Genomic DNA, 19,436 nt, shown 5'->3' on the forward strand with positions numbered 1-19,436 from the left:
CACAATTACTTTTTCCATTAGCTTATACCTGCATAGATACTTTTTTTTTGGGAAAAAGTACCAAAAAAGTCTTAGACTTATTGCATAAGTAAAAATTTTGTCTTAAACATTTTAATTAAATCAACTTAGTCCTCAACAGTTTCGCATCGGTACCAATTGATTTCATCTGCATAATTTAAATTGAAAATAGCCGATGTGGACCAGCCCGTCCTACATTTCTGACATAAACAATACTTTTAATTTTTAATAAAAATTTCCCTTTTTTTTCTCCCTTCTCTTGTCTTTGGCTCATGGCCACTGATTGGCCATGGCTGAATATCAGCCACAAGCCAAAGAGAAGGAAAAGGAAAAAGAAAACAAAAACAAAAAGTTAGTAAAAAGTTAACAATTTCAATTTTTTTTTTTAAAAATGGCGACGTTAGTGCCGACTATGTCATGGAAGACCACCGACATCATTTTCAGCCTAAATTAGTCAGATGGATTCAATTGATACTAATATAAAAAGATTTATGTCTAAATTGATTCAATTGAAAGATATAAAGTTGTATTACTATTTGTTTTGGTATTTTTCTGACCTGATTTTCCTATTAGGAGGATGGGCGGCGTTTAAAGTGCAACCTTTCCTTAAAATTTCTAATAAATTCCTTTTGTTCCCCAAATTCAAAGTTGAGGTTTTAACATGCTAAAGCTTTGGACAATCCTATATATCTCTCATATCTAGATAGTAATTATTTTGCTAATATTTCTTCGGAGGTATGGATACTGAAATTATAATGTAGTTAGATAGGTTTGTATTATATTTTCTCATTGGCAATACCACTAAGTGAAAATTTGTCTATGGCCATCTCTTCGCTATCGTGTTATTCTCTTTCGCTTATTATTTACACAATAAGAAGACATAACTAATTTTCAACAATTTGTAAAATCTTAATATAACTAGATGGGACGATTTGATTTTATAGACCTCTCAAAGATCTTACTTAAAAGAAAAGACGGTAATTTTACTATAGAAAAGGGCAATTTTTACAATCTCGTCATTTTTGCTCGTTATGTTTAGAGGATTCCGACTATTTTCTTTATCAGCTAATTGACCGGAACACACTGGCATCGGACCCCGCCTTGCCTCCTGGTTCACTCCATGGACGCCGAGCTGCTCCATCGCCGCAGCAAAATCTCTGAAGAACTTGCTTCGGTCGGCCGCATACGTGGCCACGACAACACTCGTATTAGGGGCATTATGTAGCGCGTGATCTGATGTCCTTAATCTTTTGGCAGATTCGAGGGACACATGCTATCAAAACGGTGAAATCTTTTGGCAGATATGGGTTGACACATGCTGTCAAAACGGTGAGGGGTCCTCACGCCTTTAACAACACTCAGTGAGGGATTGTACTTGTAATCCTCACAAGCTATGTCTTCAATACACGATGTCGAAACCGCCTCGAAGATTCCTACTTCTTCGAGCCGTCTCAAAGATTCCTACTCTTCGAGCTTGCCACGAACCAAGTCCCAAAGTACATACCCATGAGCACATTGTTCAGGCCCTTTCTGACCTCAGCGATCAATCCCACCCTCATCGAACCGAGTCATTATAGGTCCACTTGCTTTCATGTGCCACATTTTTGACTGGTGATTAGCTCTAATACCATAATATTGAGTTGGATCACGAATAATTTTGTTCTTCTGGGCTTCGCCCATAAAAAGCTTCATTACAAGTTAGAACAAATATCATTCCATATAAGGCATTTTACCTCATCAAACCTAGGCGATGTGAGATTTGATTTATTCCTGCCCCACACCATTTTATAGTCGGAGTCGCGTCTTGCCTCGATGATTACTCCCGCCCTTGTCAGATTAGGTCCTTATACCCTGTCTTGGTCAGACCGAGTCGGAAGACGTGTTGTATGATGGAGATGGTTTTCACATAATTATCTCTCATTTTTGTAGGGCACGCCCACTTGAAGGTAAAAGCTTAGGCCAAGTCTTAGCAATTTACTCTCTCCCACGGTAAAAGAATCCACTAATTCATTTGAATAGACGACTACACTCAACTAACGCTTGAAAAAGAGAAATATTCATTCATATGTCGAGCAATTGTCAAAGAAAGTATTCTACCAAAAAAAGAAAAATTGTCAAAGAAAGTACCGATCATATTTACCACCTGGACAGCGTGACGCAACTCACCGGGACATTTGTATTTCATCTTAGGTCTACAAGGTATAGCACGACCAGTTGGAGAAACACTTTCCTCTTTAGGACTAGATTCTTCTAGAGCTTGAGACGTTCAAATATTGAATGGAGTTGAGCTTGAACTTGAAATGAAAACTACTCGTCCCAATCGGTTTGTACATTTGGATAATTTGTTCGTTTGGTATATTTATATTTGTTGTGTTTTTGAAATTCCAGTACGAGCTGAAAGGAAGTCTACTTTATTTGTCGTTAAGCAATCACTCAAGCATGGAACACACATTACGAAGTTGAGCAGAGGCTGAAACTCAATCAAGCTCGAATCACGTTCGAGCAGTACCAAAGCCGAAAGACTCGACTCCAGTATAGAGATGCGTCCGGCACAACTAGATTGAGAAATTCAGCCCTACTCAACTCCGAATCAATCTGATTAAAAAGAGAGAGCTCCCAATCGAGAATTGACCAGACGAAGTCATGTCTAGCCAACAATTGCGTAGCACCTTTCTCAGACACCGACGATTGAGCGGTAGTAACTATAGCATGAGAAAGGAAAGGACAAATCTTTGATAGTAGTATCTTAGAAAGACAATTTCTTGTTGACGAGAAACTTGATGTTTTGCCAAAGAATACGTCGGTCTTTTCACCATCTGGTTGCAAAAATAAAATGTTTTTTTCCCGCGGAAATCCTTCATTGTTTGCACCCAATCCGGCTTTTTCAGTGGCTGTCTGGAGGGCCGCGAAGAAGAAAAGAACGGCTTGTGGCATTCAAGAAAGGATATGTTTTCCTTCATCAGATGGGAACGCACGCTTAGGGGGTGTTTGGCAAATTTTTGCTTCTGTTTCCTGGAACACAATTTTTGTTCTTTTGTTCCGAGAACAAAAAAAGAACAAAGACGCGTTTGTTTACCCTTTTGCTTTTTTTTTTGTTGGTAAAGGTAATTATATAGAAGGGAAAAGCGAAAGAACACAAACCGGCACCAAGAACTTTCACTCATAGTACAAAAAGCAGACTGAGTGGAAGGGAGCCAGCGCAAAAGAAGAAGTAAAAACAAAGGAACTAAAAAAAAACAGCAAAAGCCACAAGCTAAGGCACAAGGGCCACGGCATTAGAAGCACACAAGCACTAGCTAACTAGGATTTATAGTGCTTCCGTAAAAATAGGAGGATCAAAGCCCCAAGGTCGTTGAAGCCTTTTGTTCCCAGGAGTGTTCGGAACCTTGCTATAAGTTAGCACTTTATCTTGGACAACTTTGATAAGGTGATCCTTCATAGCAGTAACTTGTAGCACTTCACCCCGAAAGATGATTGCATTCCTTTTCTTCCAGATAAGATGACACAAGACGTCAAAGGAAAACCGGACAATGGAGTGAAAGAAATCCTTGCCAGAGAGATATCTCAAGGCCCAGTTGATGATCTTTGGCCAAGGTATATTGCGCCAAGGGAGATTACATCTCCCCGCCCAGAAATAAACAAGAGTCGCAGGCACACAGCACTCAAAAAACATATGATCAATTGAATTCGGAGTGGTGTTGCAAAAGGCACATAATGCATGGTTAATTCTACCATAAGACAGGAGAAAAACCTGGGTAGGCAAGCGATTCATGGTAATAGTTTGTTTACACTTTTGTTCCGGAAACAAAAACAAATTATTTTTTTGAATAGAAACAAGAAGTAGAAAAAATTTGTTTCTTATTTCGGAGAACAATTCTGAAAAACACTTCTTTTTTTTTTTTTTTTTTTTGCTTTTTCCTTTTTCTTTGGTTGGTCGCCGGTGACCTCGTCGGAGCGTCGCCGGCCCTTGACGAGGCTCGGCGAGCTCAAGCTTGCCCAGCGGTGGCCCGACGAGGTTGAGCTCGCCCAGCCACCGGCAAGGTTGACATCGTGCTTCCGCCGCCCGACGAGCCTCGTGCCGGCCGACGAGCCTCGGGTTAGGCGAGGCCGGCGGGCCTCGTCGGCCGATCATGCCGGCTATGGGCGAGGCCGATGACCGGCCAAAAGGAAGAAAGAAAAAAAAAAAAAAAAAAAAATTAAATATTAGAAAATTAAAAAGAAACAAAAAATTGTACAAATTTACAAAACATGTTTCTATTCCTTTTTTTTATTTCAGGAATATAAAATTTGTGCGTTACCAAATATATTTTTTTATTAAAAAAATTATTTTCTGGAATATTTTTATTTTTGGAAACAGTTTTTGAATAGAAATGATCAAACATAGCTTTATTATGCATATTCCGAGAAAGTTCTCATGGACATACTATGAATTTAAAAAAAGAAAAAGACTAAACAAAAAACCAGCCATTGACTTGGGTTTGACGTCGACTCAATCATCGTCAACTCGCCGGTTCTGCGAGGGCAGCAGCCCAATACAGAAGCTCCGACAATGTACTCTCTTCGAGCTGCTAAACCTCTGTACGTGTTGAAACAAAAGAGAGAAGGCTTCTTCGATCTTTCTCAACTTTATAGTTTCTACCGAAAGCGGAAGAGACCCAATTTCGGATTCGGCGAATAAAGCACGCCCTACGCATATCATTTGACCCGTTTCGCTTCCTAGAGGATGTGTTCTTGTTTCTTGTCCTCAGTTGGTCTCTTGTTCTTGATGATTTTTTCTTTTGTTTTTGCAGATTTAGCAACGGACTCAATTTGGCGAACTTGGTCGTGTCCTCCCATATTCTTTGCAATTCCAGGGCTGCAATCTCTGAACTCCAGTCCCAGATTGACCGCAATCACGAAAGTCATTGCCATTAACAAAGCTGCGATTTCTCTGTCCAACTCTCTCCGGATTAATAAGCTCTCCCCCCTGAAAGCTGAGGTAATACCCTTTTATCTTTCGTTTCTTTTCGAGTTATTTATGAGGTTTTATTAGTCGCTGTGAAAGATCACACGAATTGGTCTCAGATCTAGGAATCAGGTCTTGTTGAAGTGGGTTGGGGAATGCTCGCATCCGCTCTGATAGTTGCTTCATTGATAACCATTTTGAGTTGCGAATTGCATCACTAGGCAAAATGGTTGATGATGACTGATGAGCAGTCAGTCAATTGTCTGAACAGTTCCTCTCGCATAGATGGCTCATTGTCTTTTTCATTCTTTTCACTTGAGTCAAACATAATCCTATTCCCGGCCGAAAAGAGAAAAAGGAATAAATTGTTTTGAGTAGAACTTAAGCGTACCAATGCAGCTCTGAATGAATCAAGATATGACAGCAAATTAAATTCTGCGTTTTGATAATTCACATCTGGCCCTTAGAAATATTGTTGATTATTGAATGTGCGTGAACCGAAGGAGTTTGGCTGAGTTGGTAAAGTAATTAGGCTTTGCGTCTCAAGAAGCCTGAGGTCTTAGGTCTGAATCTTGCTCAAAGTTACTCATCAGAGCTCGCTAGATTATAAGGAAGTGATCCCTCGCGAATCCCCTTATCCTAGTGTGAGCAAAAGCCGGTTCGAGATTTGGTTTGATTTAATCGCAATAATTTTGAGTATATGTCTCTAATTTGAGCCCATTAAGAAACCCGATCTAAATGAAAATTCCATATCCCATTAGGACTTACAATTCAAATTAGAAAAGCCTTGATTGGACATTTGATTCACCAAAATATATGAGGTAACAACAAATCCTCATTGGAGTTGGATTTTTAAATTGAGCCTGTTAAAATGGTCTTCTATTTTGCATCCAAATAATATATATAAGAGTTGGGTTTTAGTTTTTTACCTGTTAGTGAGCAGAGGAGCTTTTGTCCATAACAATCATTTGTGCAGCATGCTCCTAAATTGCATATTGAAGAAGTGTTTTGAAACTAATGAATCTTATGTAAGATTTGTGAATTCCTATAGATTGTTTCGATGTAATCTCTGTCATATCGATTGATTTACATTGGAATCTTATGCTGCCCTCTCCTTGGATTGATCATATCGACTGAACCGTGTAAATCTAATGTCCAATCTATTTTGTTATTTTGTTTATTTTATTATTAATTAGTATGTTTTTTGCAACAGTATCAAAGGGAAAGAGTGTGTTTATGCTAGCGAAACTGACAAAAAACTCGTGTTGCAAGTTAAAAAAACTGACTGGCCCTATAGACTTGTGTTTGCCCATGCTCATCCAGCTTTTGATGCAGGTTGCAACTTTCTCCAAGTCTGTTCCACACGTTATAACTGGAGTTTGTTTGGGCGGATCCATTGCCTCTCTTTTCACGTTATCCTACACACACTCGGTACAGAAGCCACAGAGTGCCCGCTTTCATCACATTTGGTTCGCCCCTCATTGAGGATGGTGGCTTCCAACAAGCAGTATCGCAAAATCCAATCTGGAGTGCTTGCTTCTTGCATGTGGTTCATAAGGATGACTGTTTCCCCAAAATCTTTCACTTGTCGACCATGGAGCAGAGCCTATACAAGCCTTTTGGAACATGTCTTCTGTGTTCCGAATTGGGTAGTGCATGTTTCAAAGCCTCTAAATCCATAATTGAGTTGCTAGCCCCCAGAAGCCCATAAAGTGTCCAAATTTTCAATTATCAGAGCATCATCAAATGTCTCTAACGGCAATAGATTTGCAAGAGCCATTCTGAATTTAGTATGCGTGATACTGATTTATTTAAAGCTGGGATAATTGCGCAAGTTGCAGCAATTGGCCTTATGCAAATTCAGGTAACTATTTATTATACCTTCTTCTGTGTACACATCGTGAAAACATCACAGATGGGGATTTCACAATCATTCTAGTCGAAACCATAAGTTAAATTGTGCTTTGCCCTAAACCAAAATGCATTGTGTCCCAGCTTTTAGCTTCACATACTTAACCAGGAAAATTTGCTCCACTCGAATAGTCCCTTGTTATGAATGCTTTCTTTTTACCATTTGGAAGTTCATTTACTGAATTTGCACTGTCATGGCAACCGCAGAATATGGATATCTCTGTTGAGGGAGATAGTCAAGTCTGAAAAAGATGTCCTAGAACAAAAGAATAAAGCATTTGATCCTGCAAAGGATTTGAATGACATGAAAGTGTGCCTTGCTAATTTGGAATGGTACAAGAAAAAATGTGAGAACGATGGCCAGGGTTTTGGTTACTTCAACAGCTTGAAGAACAAAATGGCTATGCGTGACTATGAAGCTGTTAAGTTTATGAAAAAGCTCACTGATTACTGGGAATGAGTGGTGGAAGACACGTAGAAGAGGCCTCAGAGAGAGGGAGCACCGCTTCGGAATCGCTGGTTTTTTGGAGGAACAAACTATCGGAGGTTGGTCGAACCGCTCCACATAGCTGAGTACTACAAGTGGGGCAAAAGAGGTTACATATCTCAAGGGAGATCCAAGCACTTCAAGCTATTGAAAGAGTGGTTGGACAAACATCCGAAACAGCCAGTAAAGTGTTTCCCTATTGTTTGAAAGCGAAGAAGATCATGTCCAGTGTTCACGGAGAATTCGTGCTTCTCGGCACATGTGGAGGAGGCGCGAATATCGTGCAGGTTGTTGAACAGCGGAGGATCGAATAGCACAGAAATAGAAAAATTGTTGAACAGCACAGGATTCGTACTGCTGCTGCTACTGCTTGTCCTACTGCTGCTGCAAATGATCAGAGCAACTCGCTGTTTTCATGACGGATGGCGACTGGTACCGGTATAAATCAGGTATCCCAGTATTTGAATGTAAATTATAGTGTATCATAAGAGCAAGAATGAGGGTGGTTTGCTTGAATTGATTCGGATTGGTCATCGTGAGTTCAAAAATTTGGTTCGGAAGGCATAATTTATGTTTTTAAAGCCTTTATGTTTTTTCCACTTCTGGAATTACTCATATGTTTGTTCCTTCAGTGCTGGTTCCTACTCGGTAGAAAATAATTATCACAAGACTATAATAAAAACGAGCAATTTTAACTAAAACAGCATAGGAAAAAAAAAAAAGCAAAAGAAAAAAGATTGCTGCCACTTTATTAAGCATTTTTAATGCTTCATTATCAAGAGGCCTCTCTTGTTGAAGCGGAGACTGAATCATGCCAAAAACAATCTAAGATGAGCCAACAATCTCTCCCTAAGTCCGCTGGAATTGATTACTCAATTTCCAACTTGTGCTTTACAAGGATCGTCACATTTATCATCGTTTTGGCTTCTGACAGATGCTTTAATAGCTCCCGGGCATGGAGTTGAACTTGAAGACTCTAGGGCCAAGAGCTCCGTCCTTCTCTTGTCCACCGCGTTCTCGACATCTTCCAGCCATTTCCCGAATACCACAAAATCGTTAAAGCTAAAGTTTTCGAATCGCAGGGGCTTAATATCGCTCAGCTCTTTAGCTCCTTTCATTCCAGCTTTCAGTTGCTCGAGCACATCGACATATTGTTTGTTCAGTTTCTCTAGGATCTGCTGTCTGTCTGTTTGAGCCTGTTGAGTAGCATCAATACAAGCCATCTTTGGATGCTCACGCATATCCACGGTCGCATCCACAGACGGGTGACCAAAATAAAAAGGCTTGCCTCTCAGAGAGAGAACGATAATGGCCATCTCAATAGCACAAAAAAGCATATAATTCACTCGCCTTCTTCAATAGCCCCGGTCGGTGTTTTGAGGAGGTAGCCCGTCGAGCATTGGCACCCTCCTTCGTCATCATTGCTGGAGTTGTTTTGCTCTCTATGGCGCTCACTGGAAACTCAATATAAATTCAACTGATATGGTGGAACAGTGAAAAAATGTGACCATTTATGAGATTTCACAGGCCAAAATAATTCATATCTCGTCTTTGAATTGGCAACTTTTCAGCTTTCCATATATTAACATACCTCGTAGAGCGGTTTAATGATAAGCATGTCGTTTTCCGTCTAATGAACCAATGTACATTCATCTTAGTATGTCTATATGTTGTAGTTTGTAATGTCAATTACTAGATCATAATGTACATGGATAAGAATCCAGAATAGACTTCTTCAACGGCTACTCATCTAAAGAAGGAAAACAATCCCGCGGTGCAATTAGTACTCCAGATTTTTTTTTTCATGCCCCCCAAAATTTTGAGATTGATGATAAGTCCCTAAATCTCAAATGTGTCGTTATAATTCTTTGAATTTGGATTTTGGTGCACCTATTAACCCTTTTCCGTTAGCATATACCGCACACGTACTTTTTTTTTTCTTCTGTTGGGAGAAGGGTTTAAAATGCTTAAGCTTCGGACGATCTTATATCTCTCTCATATCTTGACAGTAATTACTATGCTAATATTTGCTTCGAAGGTATAGATTGTAAATTTATAACGTAGTAAGATTGTGTTTGTATTATATTTTCTCATGTGGAATGCTGCTCAGTGTAAGCCTGTAGTAGGTGCCTCCTCCCTATGGTGTTATTCCCTTTCGTTTATCATTTACACAGTAGGAAGACAAAACTTATTTTTAACAATTTGTAAAATCTTAATATACCTGGATGAGATGATTTGATTTTTATAGACCTCTCAAAGAGCTTACTTAAAAGAAAAGGCAATAATTAACTCTAAAAAAAAGGCAATTTTTACAGTCTTCTTATTTTTACCCGTCGTGTTTAGAGGATTTCGATCATTTTTTTTTTTGGGTCAAATTCCTACAAGTGGCGCTTGTTAATAAGTGCCCTAGGCACATGTTAATCATATCAATAAGAAAATGTGTTTACGTATGATGCACTGATTACATATAACGCTAGAAAAACAACTTATTGTAAATAACAATCTCCCTCAATCCAAATATTTAATAGCAGCACTTATTTACTCCGTTTTTTAGGTGCTCGGCATTCTCAATGTTCTTTAGACGTCGTGATGCTTCTGTGCACATACAAGAGCAAACATATATTCATAGGGCACAAATTAACTCGCTCTTCGCTTTATGAAATTGATAGTAATGAAAATGTTTCGCTAATGCGCGGTATAGAGCCATCCACAATACAATGTGGCACGGCTTTTGTCTATAGGTTTTTGCATATGACGAACAATTTCTTACATCGAGATTGAACTCACTTGATGTGTTGTACCATTTAGTTTTTTTCATATTGAGCTTTACGATTTTGTCCTTCGACATACATGTAAGCACCTTCCCAGAAAATCACCCATTCTAAGAGTGCTCCTGCCTGAGCACGCTTAACATAGGAATTAAGTATTGTCATTACATCAAAAGCATTCATATGAGTTAATTTCATTCTTAACATATATATTTCAAAATTGCTTTCCTCACGTTCAATATATAATGGTTCAATTTTGTCCCATTTGCTATCCTAGAATATTGTCGGGAGTCACTACTTGTTAAGCCCTCTGCCCTGGCAACTATTTTCTGCTCTCACCAGATCTGGTTGGTACACATTTTGTATAAAGCGATGGTTTTCACATTCATTTGACAATTTTCCTTTGAGTCTATGCCCACTTGGAAATAAAAGCCTGGGCCAGTTCTCAGCAATTTCTTTTGTCCCCCGAAAGAAGGATCCACGCGGATTCATCAGAACGGACGACTGCACTCCATGCGACTTTCTAACTCTTCAAAAAGAAATTATCAGAAAGAGACCCGACCGAATAATGACTTGAACAACGGGACGTAAGTCATCGTGGCGTTTTTAATCCATATAGGTCGACAAGGCAGAGCACGACCAGTTGGAGAAACATTATCTAGTTTTGGGCTAGATTCTTCTTTTACTATTGGCCTTCAGAGGGACCCAACCAAAAAAAAAAAAAAAGACAGAAAAGAAAAGAAAGGTTGAAAAGTCAAAAAGAGACCTGAACCGCCCCGCCCCGCCCCGCCCGGGGGGGTGTTTTGAAGCGGCTCCACTAATAAACTACAAAGAGAATGTGCATGGAAGAAAGGAAAGAAAAGAGAAGGAAAGGAAGGGAGGAAAGGGGTTGTGTGTACACACCAGGCCGACTTTGTTAAGCTGAATCAACTATATATTGCAACATTGATAAATATTTGTGCTCCTCATTCGTCCAATCAGGATAGTTTTCGAAATTAGGGTTTAAATTTGTAGATTTGTAAAAATCAAACCGTGAAATCCAATTCTTGAGTTACGGTGTTTCGAGATTTCATAAAAATGGTGAATTATGTCATTATAGAGTCGTAAGGTTTGTCAAGAGTCCGTTTTGAACAACAATTTAATCAAAGCAAAATTTTAGGGTCTATCGTTTAAGTTTGGCATTATGAATAACTTGAATAATCATATTAGATGTGCGATTTGTTAGTGCATATATCGAAAAGAGCTGTGCGAGGATAGCTCTCGCTTGATCTGATGAGAGCCACCCTTGCTAGCCATTAATAAGGGCCAGCCAAGGCCTACCAACCCTAGTTGGTTGTGGGCGAGGCCACCCTTGCCTAGTGACAACGAAGGCTCGGCAACCCTCGCCCTGGGTGAGGCTGCCCTTGCCTAGGGCCAGTGAGAGTCGCCAAAACCTCATCGGCGGCTATTGGCCCTTGTTGAAGGAAAAAAAAAAGGGCAAAAAAGAGGAAAGGAAAGAAAAGAAAAAAAAAAAAGATTAAAATTGTAATTGGACAAAAATGCCCTAATTGATTGGAATATTTAGCTGGCCGATGATCAGCAAGGTCAAGCCCTTATTTGAAACAACCATGGCCGCTTTAGGCCTTTATTTAAAATAATCATAGTCATTTCAGGTTCTTATTTAGCACAAAGTTCACTTCGAGTCTTTATTTGAGAAAATGAAGATACTTTAGATCTTTATTTTGAATTTTCCTAAGTTTATACCTATATATATATAAAAATATACTTAGAAAAGATATATACTATTCAATGAGCAGTGATTGCTCACCCTTCTTCCCAATTTTTTCAAGTTCCTCAGTTAGCCGCCATGGAGTGAGAGCAATTTGACGAGAACATTAGGGAGTTGATATTTGGGTGATTAGAGGCTGCATCCTTCAAGTGGAAAGACGGCCATGCCATTTCCTTTTCCACTAGGATCCATGGCGTGACACTTTTGGAGTTTGAGTTGTTTAGACATTGACGGAATCGAGTTAGAACATGTAAACTACTCGGCCCAATCAACTTATGAGTCTCATCAGATAGTTTATCCGTTCGGTATATTTATTTTTGTTGTATTTTCAGAATCTCCAATCGAAGCTTAAAGGGAGTCTACTTTTCTTTTTGTCAAGCGATCACTCGGTGTCCTCTCTTTTTTGGATGGGCCTTCTGATGGATCTATTTTCCCATTTTAGGGACAAACTCTGCTTCTTGCATTTTTTCCCAGTTTCTTCTTACTGACATTCAATTATCATCATGGCAGATACTTGTATGTGGATTTGCTGCAATGGGACTTGTGTCTATGATTTTATTCTGGGAGCAGTCTCCTCCTCTTTATCATGCATACGTTGCAATGACCATATTTCTTTGGACACGAATAATTGGCGAGCATCAGTTCTTAAAAGCACTTTGGAGATACTTACGTGGAGAGAAGTTAAATTATCTGAATTCTTGGTATGGACGCAAAAGTAAATTTGATAAACCTGGGCAAACTCCTTGCACTGGCCCAGGTGAATAGACAATTTTGCATTCTGATTTTTTCTCTTTATTTATTCATCAGGTTAACAGCTTCGCTGACAGGAAGCTATATACATGGTGTTTCCTTTTTGCGGGGGTTACTGCCTTTTGTTACCTGTTCTACTTGATTCCATGGAGATCTCAGATACCAGCTTTTGTTTGCTTGGCCTGTTGGTTCCTGTCTGGATTCACATTGATGCCAGCTGAAATTCCTGATAATAATCCATTGGTGTATGTCACTTTACTAAACTATGATTTATTTTTCAGAGTGTTAGAGTGGCAAGTCTGCACTTGTTCTTTCATACACTTATAAGTTTGTTTTTCATTTATTTTCTTTTGGAGGGGTGGGCTTTGTATTACCTCTATCTACTTTTTTTCTTTAATATCCCCAACTTGAAGGTCCTGCTGTGAGATTTTGACCATTATCAAGGACTGCATATGTTAATTTAAACACTCTGTTTTGGATTGGTCTGGCTTGGTTCTAAACACAAATAAAAGTGAGGTCTTCTTTGCAAGAGGATCACCTTCCTTAAGGAACCAAATCCTCCTCACCCTTGGTTTCCACGAAGGAAGCCTACTAGCTCGCTATCTCGGGGTTCCCATCATCACTTCTAGGATCAGTAAGGGGGATTGCTGCGTGTTAGTCAACCACATCATAGCGAGAGTACAATCTTGGACTCATCGATTCCTATCCTTTGCCGGTCGGTTACAGTTGATCAGGTCAGTCCTTCATGCCATCCAAGCATACTGGGCTAGTGTATTTATTTTACCAGCAATGGTCTTGGATCAAATCGAAAAAATTCTTAGACAATTCCTATGGAAAGGCCCGGAGTTGGGAAGAGGGGGTGCAAAGGTCTCCTGGGAGGACGTGTGTTGCCCAAAAGAAGAGGGGGACCTTGGCATCCGTAGGCTTCAGGAGTATAACAAGGCCGCCATGTTAAAACATATATGGATCCTGTTAGTCAATAAGGAATCTTTATGGTCCAAATGGATTCACTTGACCTTCTTAAAAAGGTCGAATTTTTGGGTGGCCAAAAAGTTGACTTGTTGTTTGTCGGCTTGGAAGAAGATCCTCCAACTCAAGACTGAGTTTCGAAGCTCCTTCTATTGGAAAATCGGGGATGGTTGCTCGGTGTCCCTCTAGTTTGATAACTGGCACCCCAAGAGTCCTCTGAACTTGTATTTTCCAGACTCAGCCATATATACATCTGGCCTATCTAGGCAAGTGACGGTGGTGGACCTATTCACCAACCGTGGAGTTTTAACCAAGTTGGTCTTGGACTCTTGGTCGAAACCCCTTCCCACCCTTTCTCACCTCTCCGATCGTTTTGGTTGGAAGGGAAACACCTCCCACGTGTTCACGGTGGCATCGGCTTGGGATTTGACTAGGAGGAGGAAGACTCGGGTCTCCTGGCACACGTTCATATGGAACAACTCGATCACTTCAAGGTACCAACTAAACCTTTGGTCTATTGCCAAACACAGGCTTCCTACCCAAGCTCTATTATTATCTTATGGTAGGATAGATAATGCCTTGTGTCCCTTCTGCAATGAGGTGCCGGATTCCATAGACCACCTATTTTTTCGATGTCGCATATCTGCTAGCATCGCCTTCTTTTGAGCCTCCAGATGTAATCTGCTGTGGTAGAACAGTTTGTGGGTCGAGAACCTCAACTGGGCCGTCTCCTTCCTTGTGGGCAAAAACTTTTACAAGTGCATTGCTCGCTTCTATTTTGGTGCTTTTTGTTATTTCATTTGGAAGCACATGAATGACATCCTCTTTAAATAGCAGCGCTTATCAATGAAGAATCAACTCATCAAGGTCGTCTCAGAGATAAGGCCACCACCTTTAGGAGTGTGGATGATACTTATAGAAACCAGAGATTGCAGCGTAGCTGGGGTATTGATCCAATCATTTTTTTAGCAGGGGAGTCTTCTACTTCGGTAGGGCCCTAGCTTGGTGTTTGCTGTTAGGATACTCTTCCTCTGCGTGGATTCTTCCTTGATGGCTCTTCACTTTTGTCATTGGCGGATGCGTGCGTAGATTGTGCTTCATCTGGCCTTCTGTGGCCTCCCGCTGCTTTCCTTTTCCTTTCGCCATTGTTTTGGCTGTTTCTGCTTCCTTAGGCCTGCTCTTGCGGTCCTCTTTTGCATTCGGCTCCCTTCCACTCACTCTGACTATCTTGTTGTCTTGTTGAGTGCAAGTTTTGTGGTGCCAGATCTTTTGTAATTATTGGTTCAAGCTATATATTCTTATCCTTTACCAAAAAAAATATAAACACTCTTTCTCTAGGCCACATATTCTATTTGGAGCATCAGGTTCCTTTTTCATGCTGAAACTACCATGAAAAATTCTTTTTCATGTCACTGCCAATTAGGAAGATGAAAGCTTTGTCATAATTGGTGTAGTCTTTCTACTATATGTAGATGACTAGCCACTGGTGTTAAGTTGTACAAAGCATTGGGTTCTCCATGGAAAGAATAAAAAAGGAGGCCTCCACCTGTATATACTTGTCATCCTCAATTGACCTTGACTTTGTTTTGCATTAACATCAGCTGATTTTGCTCCTATGCTGGGCATTGTGACTATTTTGTATAGGATATCCAGCGGAGTTATGATCACTGTTATAGGAGTAGCTGCAAGGTGGCTAGACAAGCATGCAGAAGGCAGTAAGTATTGGTCAAGTATCTGTAGTTGTGACATGAAAAAGTCAAAGTTCTCTGTGCTCTTCCTCTTGCAGGTGCATGTTGTTATGTCTACCTTCTCTTTGGAAATTTCATCAGCTTTCACTGGATGACTTTCTTACCGTTCTTTCACTAAGACCAGTTCTTTTGCCTCATCTGATAGGTACTATTGGTGGGGTTGTCCTCAATGATGGTATCACTCTCGACATCACACAGAATGCAGAACCAAGAGCTACATATACTTCACCAGTTCCTGAGTTGGCTCATTGCTGGTATGCTGTGGTCCCTTCTTGCTGTTTACTCTTTTTGCTCCATTGTGCAGCTAATTTGAAGACTAAAGTGACTTTCCATTTTCATTATCTTTACTGGCATACTTATTTATGTTCTTTTGGAATGTCGTTTTCTCTGATTAAAATCTCCATCTGAGGGAGAGTCGCTTGTATAACAATCACGACCTGCTTGCTTGGGTACTGGTGCTACAGTTGTGCCAAACGTCAGAAGTGAAGTAGACATACTGACTTGTTGCATTGGCTGGTGCTTGAGAATCCTTCTATAGATAGAGAGGCCTTCGAGGAGGATCAACGTAATCCATTGTAATGCAACTGTGTTCCCTGTAAATAGATATGTTGTGACATAGCATAGCAAACTTATTTTCGGAACTCAAATGATTATGTTTCATTGCCTCATGATTTTGTGTTCTTTTTACTAGACTTATATCTAGGTTCCTAGTCTGTTGTTTGCACAAATCAATTCATGCTTACTGTTATTATTTTGTGCATTTAACTCTCTTTATCTCTAATCGTGCGGTGTCCTCTCTATTGTAGGTTCTTCTATGATTCTTCCTTTGTTTTCGGAAAATACCCTCTTATCTCGGTTGACTTCTATATTTCTTGGTTTTGCTCCCCCTTTCCTTCTTCTATCTATTGGGTAAACCTCTTTTATATCCCCTTTCATCTGCCTATGTTTTTCTAACTTTCAAGACACACATCCTGTTAGAACAATGCTTCATGTATTTTCCTCTTTGCGCTTTATATGGAACATGGTAGATATGAAGCTGTCTTCTATGGAGCACTTTCTCTTGCACTTATAGCGGGGTTACTTTTTGAAAACACACTGCTCTATTTAAGTAAAACTGAGAAGAATACTGTCTCCAATATGAGCATGGTGGAAAATGCGGTTCTTGAAACTGATGATAGATACTTGCGGCTTTCTGATGTGAGAATTCCTCTAATTTTTGTAAGTTCCTTCTCCTCTCTCCATCTTGCCCTTAAAATAATTTGTGTCACTTAATCTCTCTTTATCTTTCTAAGAAAAAATTGCGTTTCATTTGGAGAAAAGATGGCTTATGCATGTGTTATTTGTGATTGGCATAGTTGTATCCTAATTGATTAATTGCTATAATTTTTCAACAGAGAAATTTTTCAGCTAAGCCAGCGCGTTAAATAGATTCAATAAGCATGCTTGGAGAAAATGTGAACATAAAGTCATCATATGGGCTCGCTAGCTGTTTTTTCTTATCAAGATGGTTCTCAGATAGATGTTGGCGATGCTAAATGTTTTTGGAGTGCAAAAACTTACAGAATTGGGTGCTTTCCTATATGAGTTCACATCTCCTTAAATTCTTTTCAATATTTAGATAATAGGAGCCATTTGTGTTATTTAGGGCGCATTTGTTTGTGTTTCTGTTCAAAAAGTGTTCCAGGGAACAAAAATAGAAAAAACTATTTCTGTTCCGGGAACAATTTTTGACTAGAAAAATGCGTTTGGTAAACTTGTTCCAGGAATAAAAAATGAATAGAAACACGTTTGGTAAATTTATATTCTTTTTTTTGTTTCTTTTAATTTTTAATATTTTTATTTTATTTTTCCTTTCTTTTTCTTTTTTCTTTTTTTCTTCTTTTGGCCGGTTGCTGGCCATGCCGAGGCCCGCCTCGGCCGACGGGGCTGCAGCCGAGCCTCTCGCCTCGCCTAGCCACGGCGAGGCTCGGCCTCGCCGGGGCTGGTGATGCTCGGTGAGGTCGCCGGCCCTCGACAGCCGGTCGCCGGCCATGGCCAAGGCCGGCGACCGGCCAAAGAAAAAGAAGAAGAAAAGAAGAAGAAAAAAAAGAGAGGAAAAGAAAGGGGAGAGAAAAAATGTTATTCAAAAATGTTTCTGGAACAAAAAAACAACTTTTTTTTGTTTCTCATTTCCGTTCCAATTTTGTTCTGGGAACAAAAAAACAGATTTTGAACAAAAACGCAAGCAAACGCGTTTCTGTTCTTTTTTTGTTCCAAGGAACAAAAAAACAGAAAATCTGTTCATGAACAGAAAAAAAGAACACAAACATGCACGCCCTTAATGCCTTTGTTTCTCAGATGGTACTCTTCAATGTTGCCTTTTTCGGGACGGGAGTTTTGTGAGCATTGCAAGCTTTGAAATTTCATCCGTGTACCGATTTATAACTGTTTTCAGTGTAAGTAACCCCCGTTAGTGACAACTTCTTTCCATTTCAAAACAAAGCTTCCACTAAGTTGATGTGTGCTGCCGTAATTGCAGCCTTTTCTAATGGCAGCCCTACTTATCTTCAAGTTATTCATACCATTCATGCTTGTCATGTAAGTTCTTAATTTCTCCCATGACAGCAAGTATATTGGCAGATCAAAAGATGGCGGTCCATTGAAAATAAGAGATTTGTTGATTGCTAGTAGTTACGATGGACAGTCGTGCTTTGATCGCCCCATTTTTATTTTTCTTTTTGGGTATGATTTTTGGTTACTTATCTTGTAGTTTCTTTCTTTTTTTTTTTTTTTTTTGGGTTTTCCCTTTGAGAGATTTTCTCTCTTTGCTTCTTTTATCAGCTTGTAGCCCATAGAGAATGTAGGTCATCTCATTGTGCTCAAAGCTTTTACCAAAATATTTTTATGAGAAGACTCTGTTATTTTTAAATCAATCTTAGGGTCCGTTCGTTTCGCAAAAAATGAGCCATTTTTTGGAAAATGTTTTCTTAGAAGTCATTTTCTAGGAAAATGACAATATTTTCTGGTGTTTGGCTAAGACTTGAAAATGTTTCGGAAAACATTTTCTGATGTTTGGTAAGGAAAATATTTTCTGAGACTTCACTACTCAGGCATGTATCACTTACCGACCCATAAATCCATCAAATATGAATTTGTCTTTAAATCCAAGCAAACTTACTTCATATCTTTGTTCCCTTATTATCACCAAATGCTCATTTACTCTAAAAAATGTTCGTATGAATTTTAAAAAGAAGCAAAGCATGTACAGCTCTAATGAGAATCTTCCAGTTGAGTGGCTTGTTCTCTTCTGTGACATCCCAATTTTCCAATTCTATTTTTCAATAAATTGAGATGGGCATTTCATTGGCATGCATATAGTTCATTACCTTGAGTCGGCCACTCATGTGAAAACTAGTTTATCAAGTGAAGCCGTTAAGAGATTCTAATGCACCGGACTCGAGAATTTGACCAAGAAGCGACCTTTTGATCGAGCTAATCTGCAAGGGTTATTATGGCACAAATAAAAATCGATTAGAGACTGGAGATAGGTTGACTCGATAGAGGCATGTGATCGAGTGTGGGTGATTCCATCGGATCGCACAATTTTGTCAATCGGCATTGTACCGACTTCCGTCGATTGGGTACCATGTGTTCGTATTTGAAACCTTGAGATTACCTCGACAACCGAAAGTCACAAATGTGTCAAAGATGTACATTGTGGCTTGAATTGATCAACCACATGTCAAATGCATAAAAATTTCTAAAAACTACTCGGTAGATCATGACGAGCTAGTATCGTGCCAAAGTGAAATTAATTGTGAAATTGAGATCGAATTCAGAAATTAGAAGTCATGGTGTGTCACAAATCATTTTAGGAACATTGACTCATCTTCGGAATATTTTTCATGTAATCAGAATTTTTCGGCAAATAAATCAAAGAATGGCTAATTTGGCTTGAGAAATTAGTAGGCCTGCCTTCGGTCATGCTTTTGAGACTTGAGTTGGTTTTATGGACAAGTGAAGATGTGAATTTAAGTGTGGTGATATGGGATTAATTTATGGACTTTAATTGGATTCAATTGGATGAGAATTG

The 19,436-nt window shown here is 39.4% G+C and overlaps 1 protein-coding gene and 2 long non-coding RNA genes across 5 annotated transcripts; all 3 read left to right on the top strand.

The window, feature by feature from the left end:
- The first annotated feature begins 4,492 nt into the window (after window positions 1–4,492).
- On the top strand, window positions 4,493–8,607 carry LOC104419296. 3 transcript variants are annotated; one of them, XR_005546402.1, is made up of 4 exons: window positions 4,493–4,596; window positions 4,809–4,996; window positions 6,299–6,827; window positions 7,082–7,953. It is a non-coding gene; the product is annotated as an uncharacterized LOC104419296 (long non-coding RNA). The 3 variants fall into 3 exon arrangements; XR_005546403.1 differs by adding an exon at window positions 8,296–8,607 and having other exon boundaries at window positions 4,524–4,996; window positions 7,082–7,810; XR_001981395.2 differs by having other exon boundaries at window positions 4,525–4,996.
- A 4,121-nt stretch (window positions 8,608–12,728) lies between these two features.
- On the top strand, window positions 12,729–15,555 carry LOC120288215. Its single transcript, XR_005546539.1, has 3 exons — window positions 12,729–12,892; window positions 15,261–15,402; window positions 15,510–15,555. It is a non-coding gene; the product is annotated as an uncharacterized LOC120288215 (long non-coding RNA).
- Window positions 15,553–17,746, top strand: LOC104420648 (GPI ethanolamine phosphate transferase 1-like). Its single transcript, XM_018862793.2, has 4 exons — window positions 15,553–15,618; window positions 16,171–16,273; window positions 16,393–16,582; window positions 17,702–17,746. Exons 1-4 carry the CDS (start codon window positions 15,564–15,566, stop codon window positions 17,744–17,746), a joined length of 393 nt encoding a protein of 130 aa, XP_018718338.2. The 5' UTR covers window positions 15,553–15,563.
- Window positions 17,747–19,436: the final 1,690 nt, after the last annotated feature.

Source organism: Eucalyptus grandis, chromosome 9 (genome assembly GCF_016545825.1).
Source record: "Eucalyptus grandis isolate ANBG69807.140 chromosome 9, ASM1654582v1, whole genome shotgun sequence".
In the NCBI taxonomy this organism is placed as follows: Eukaryota; Viridiplantae; Streptophyta; class Magnoliopsida; order Myrtales; family Myrtaceae; genus Eucalyptus; species Eucalyptus grandis.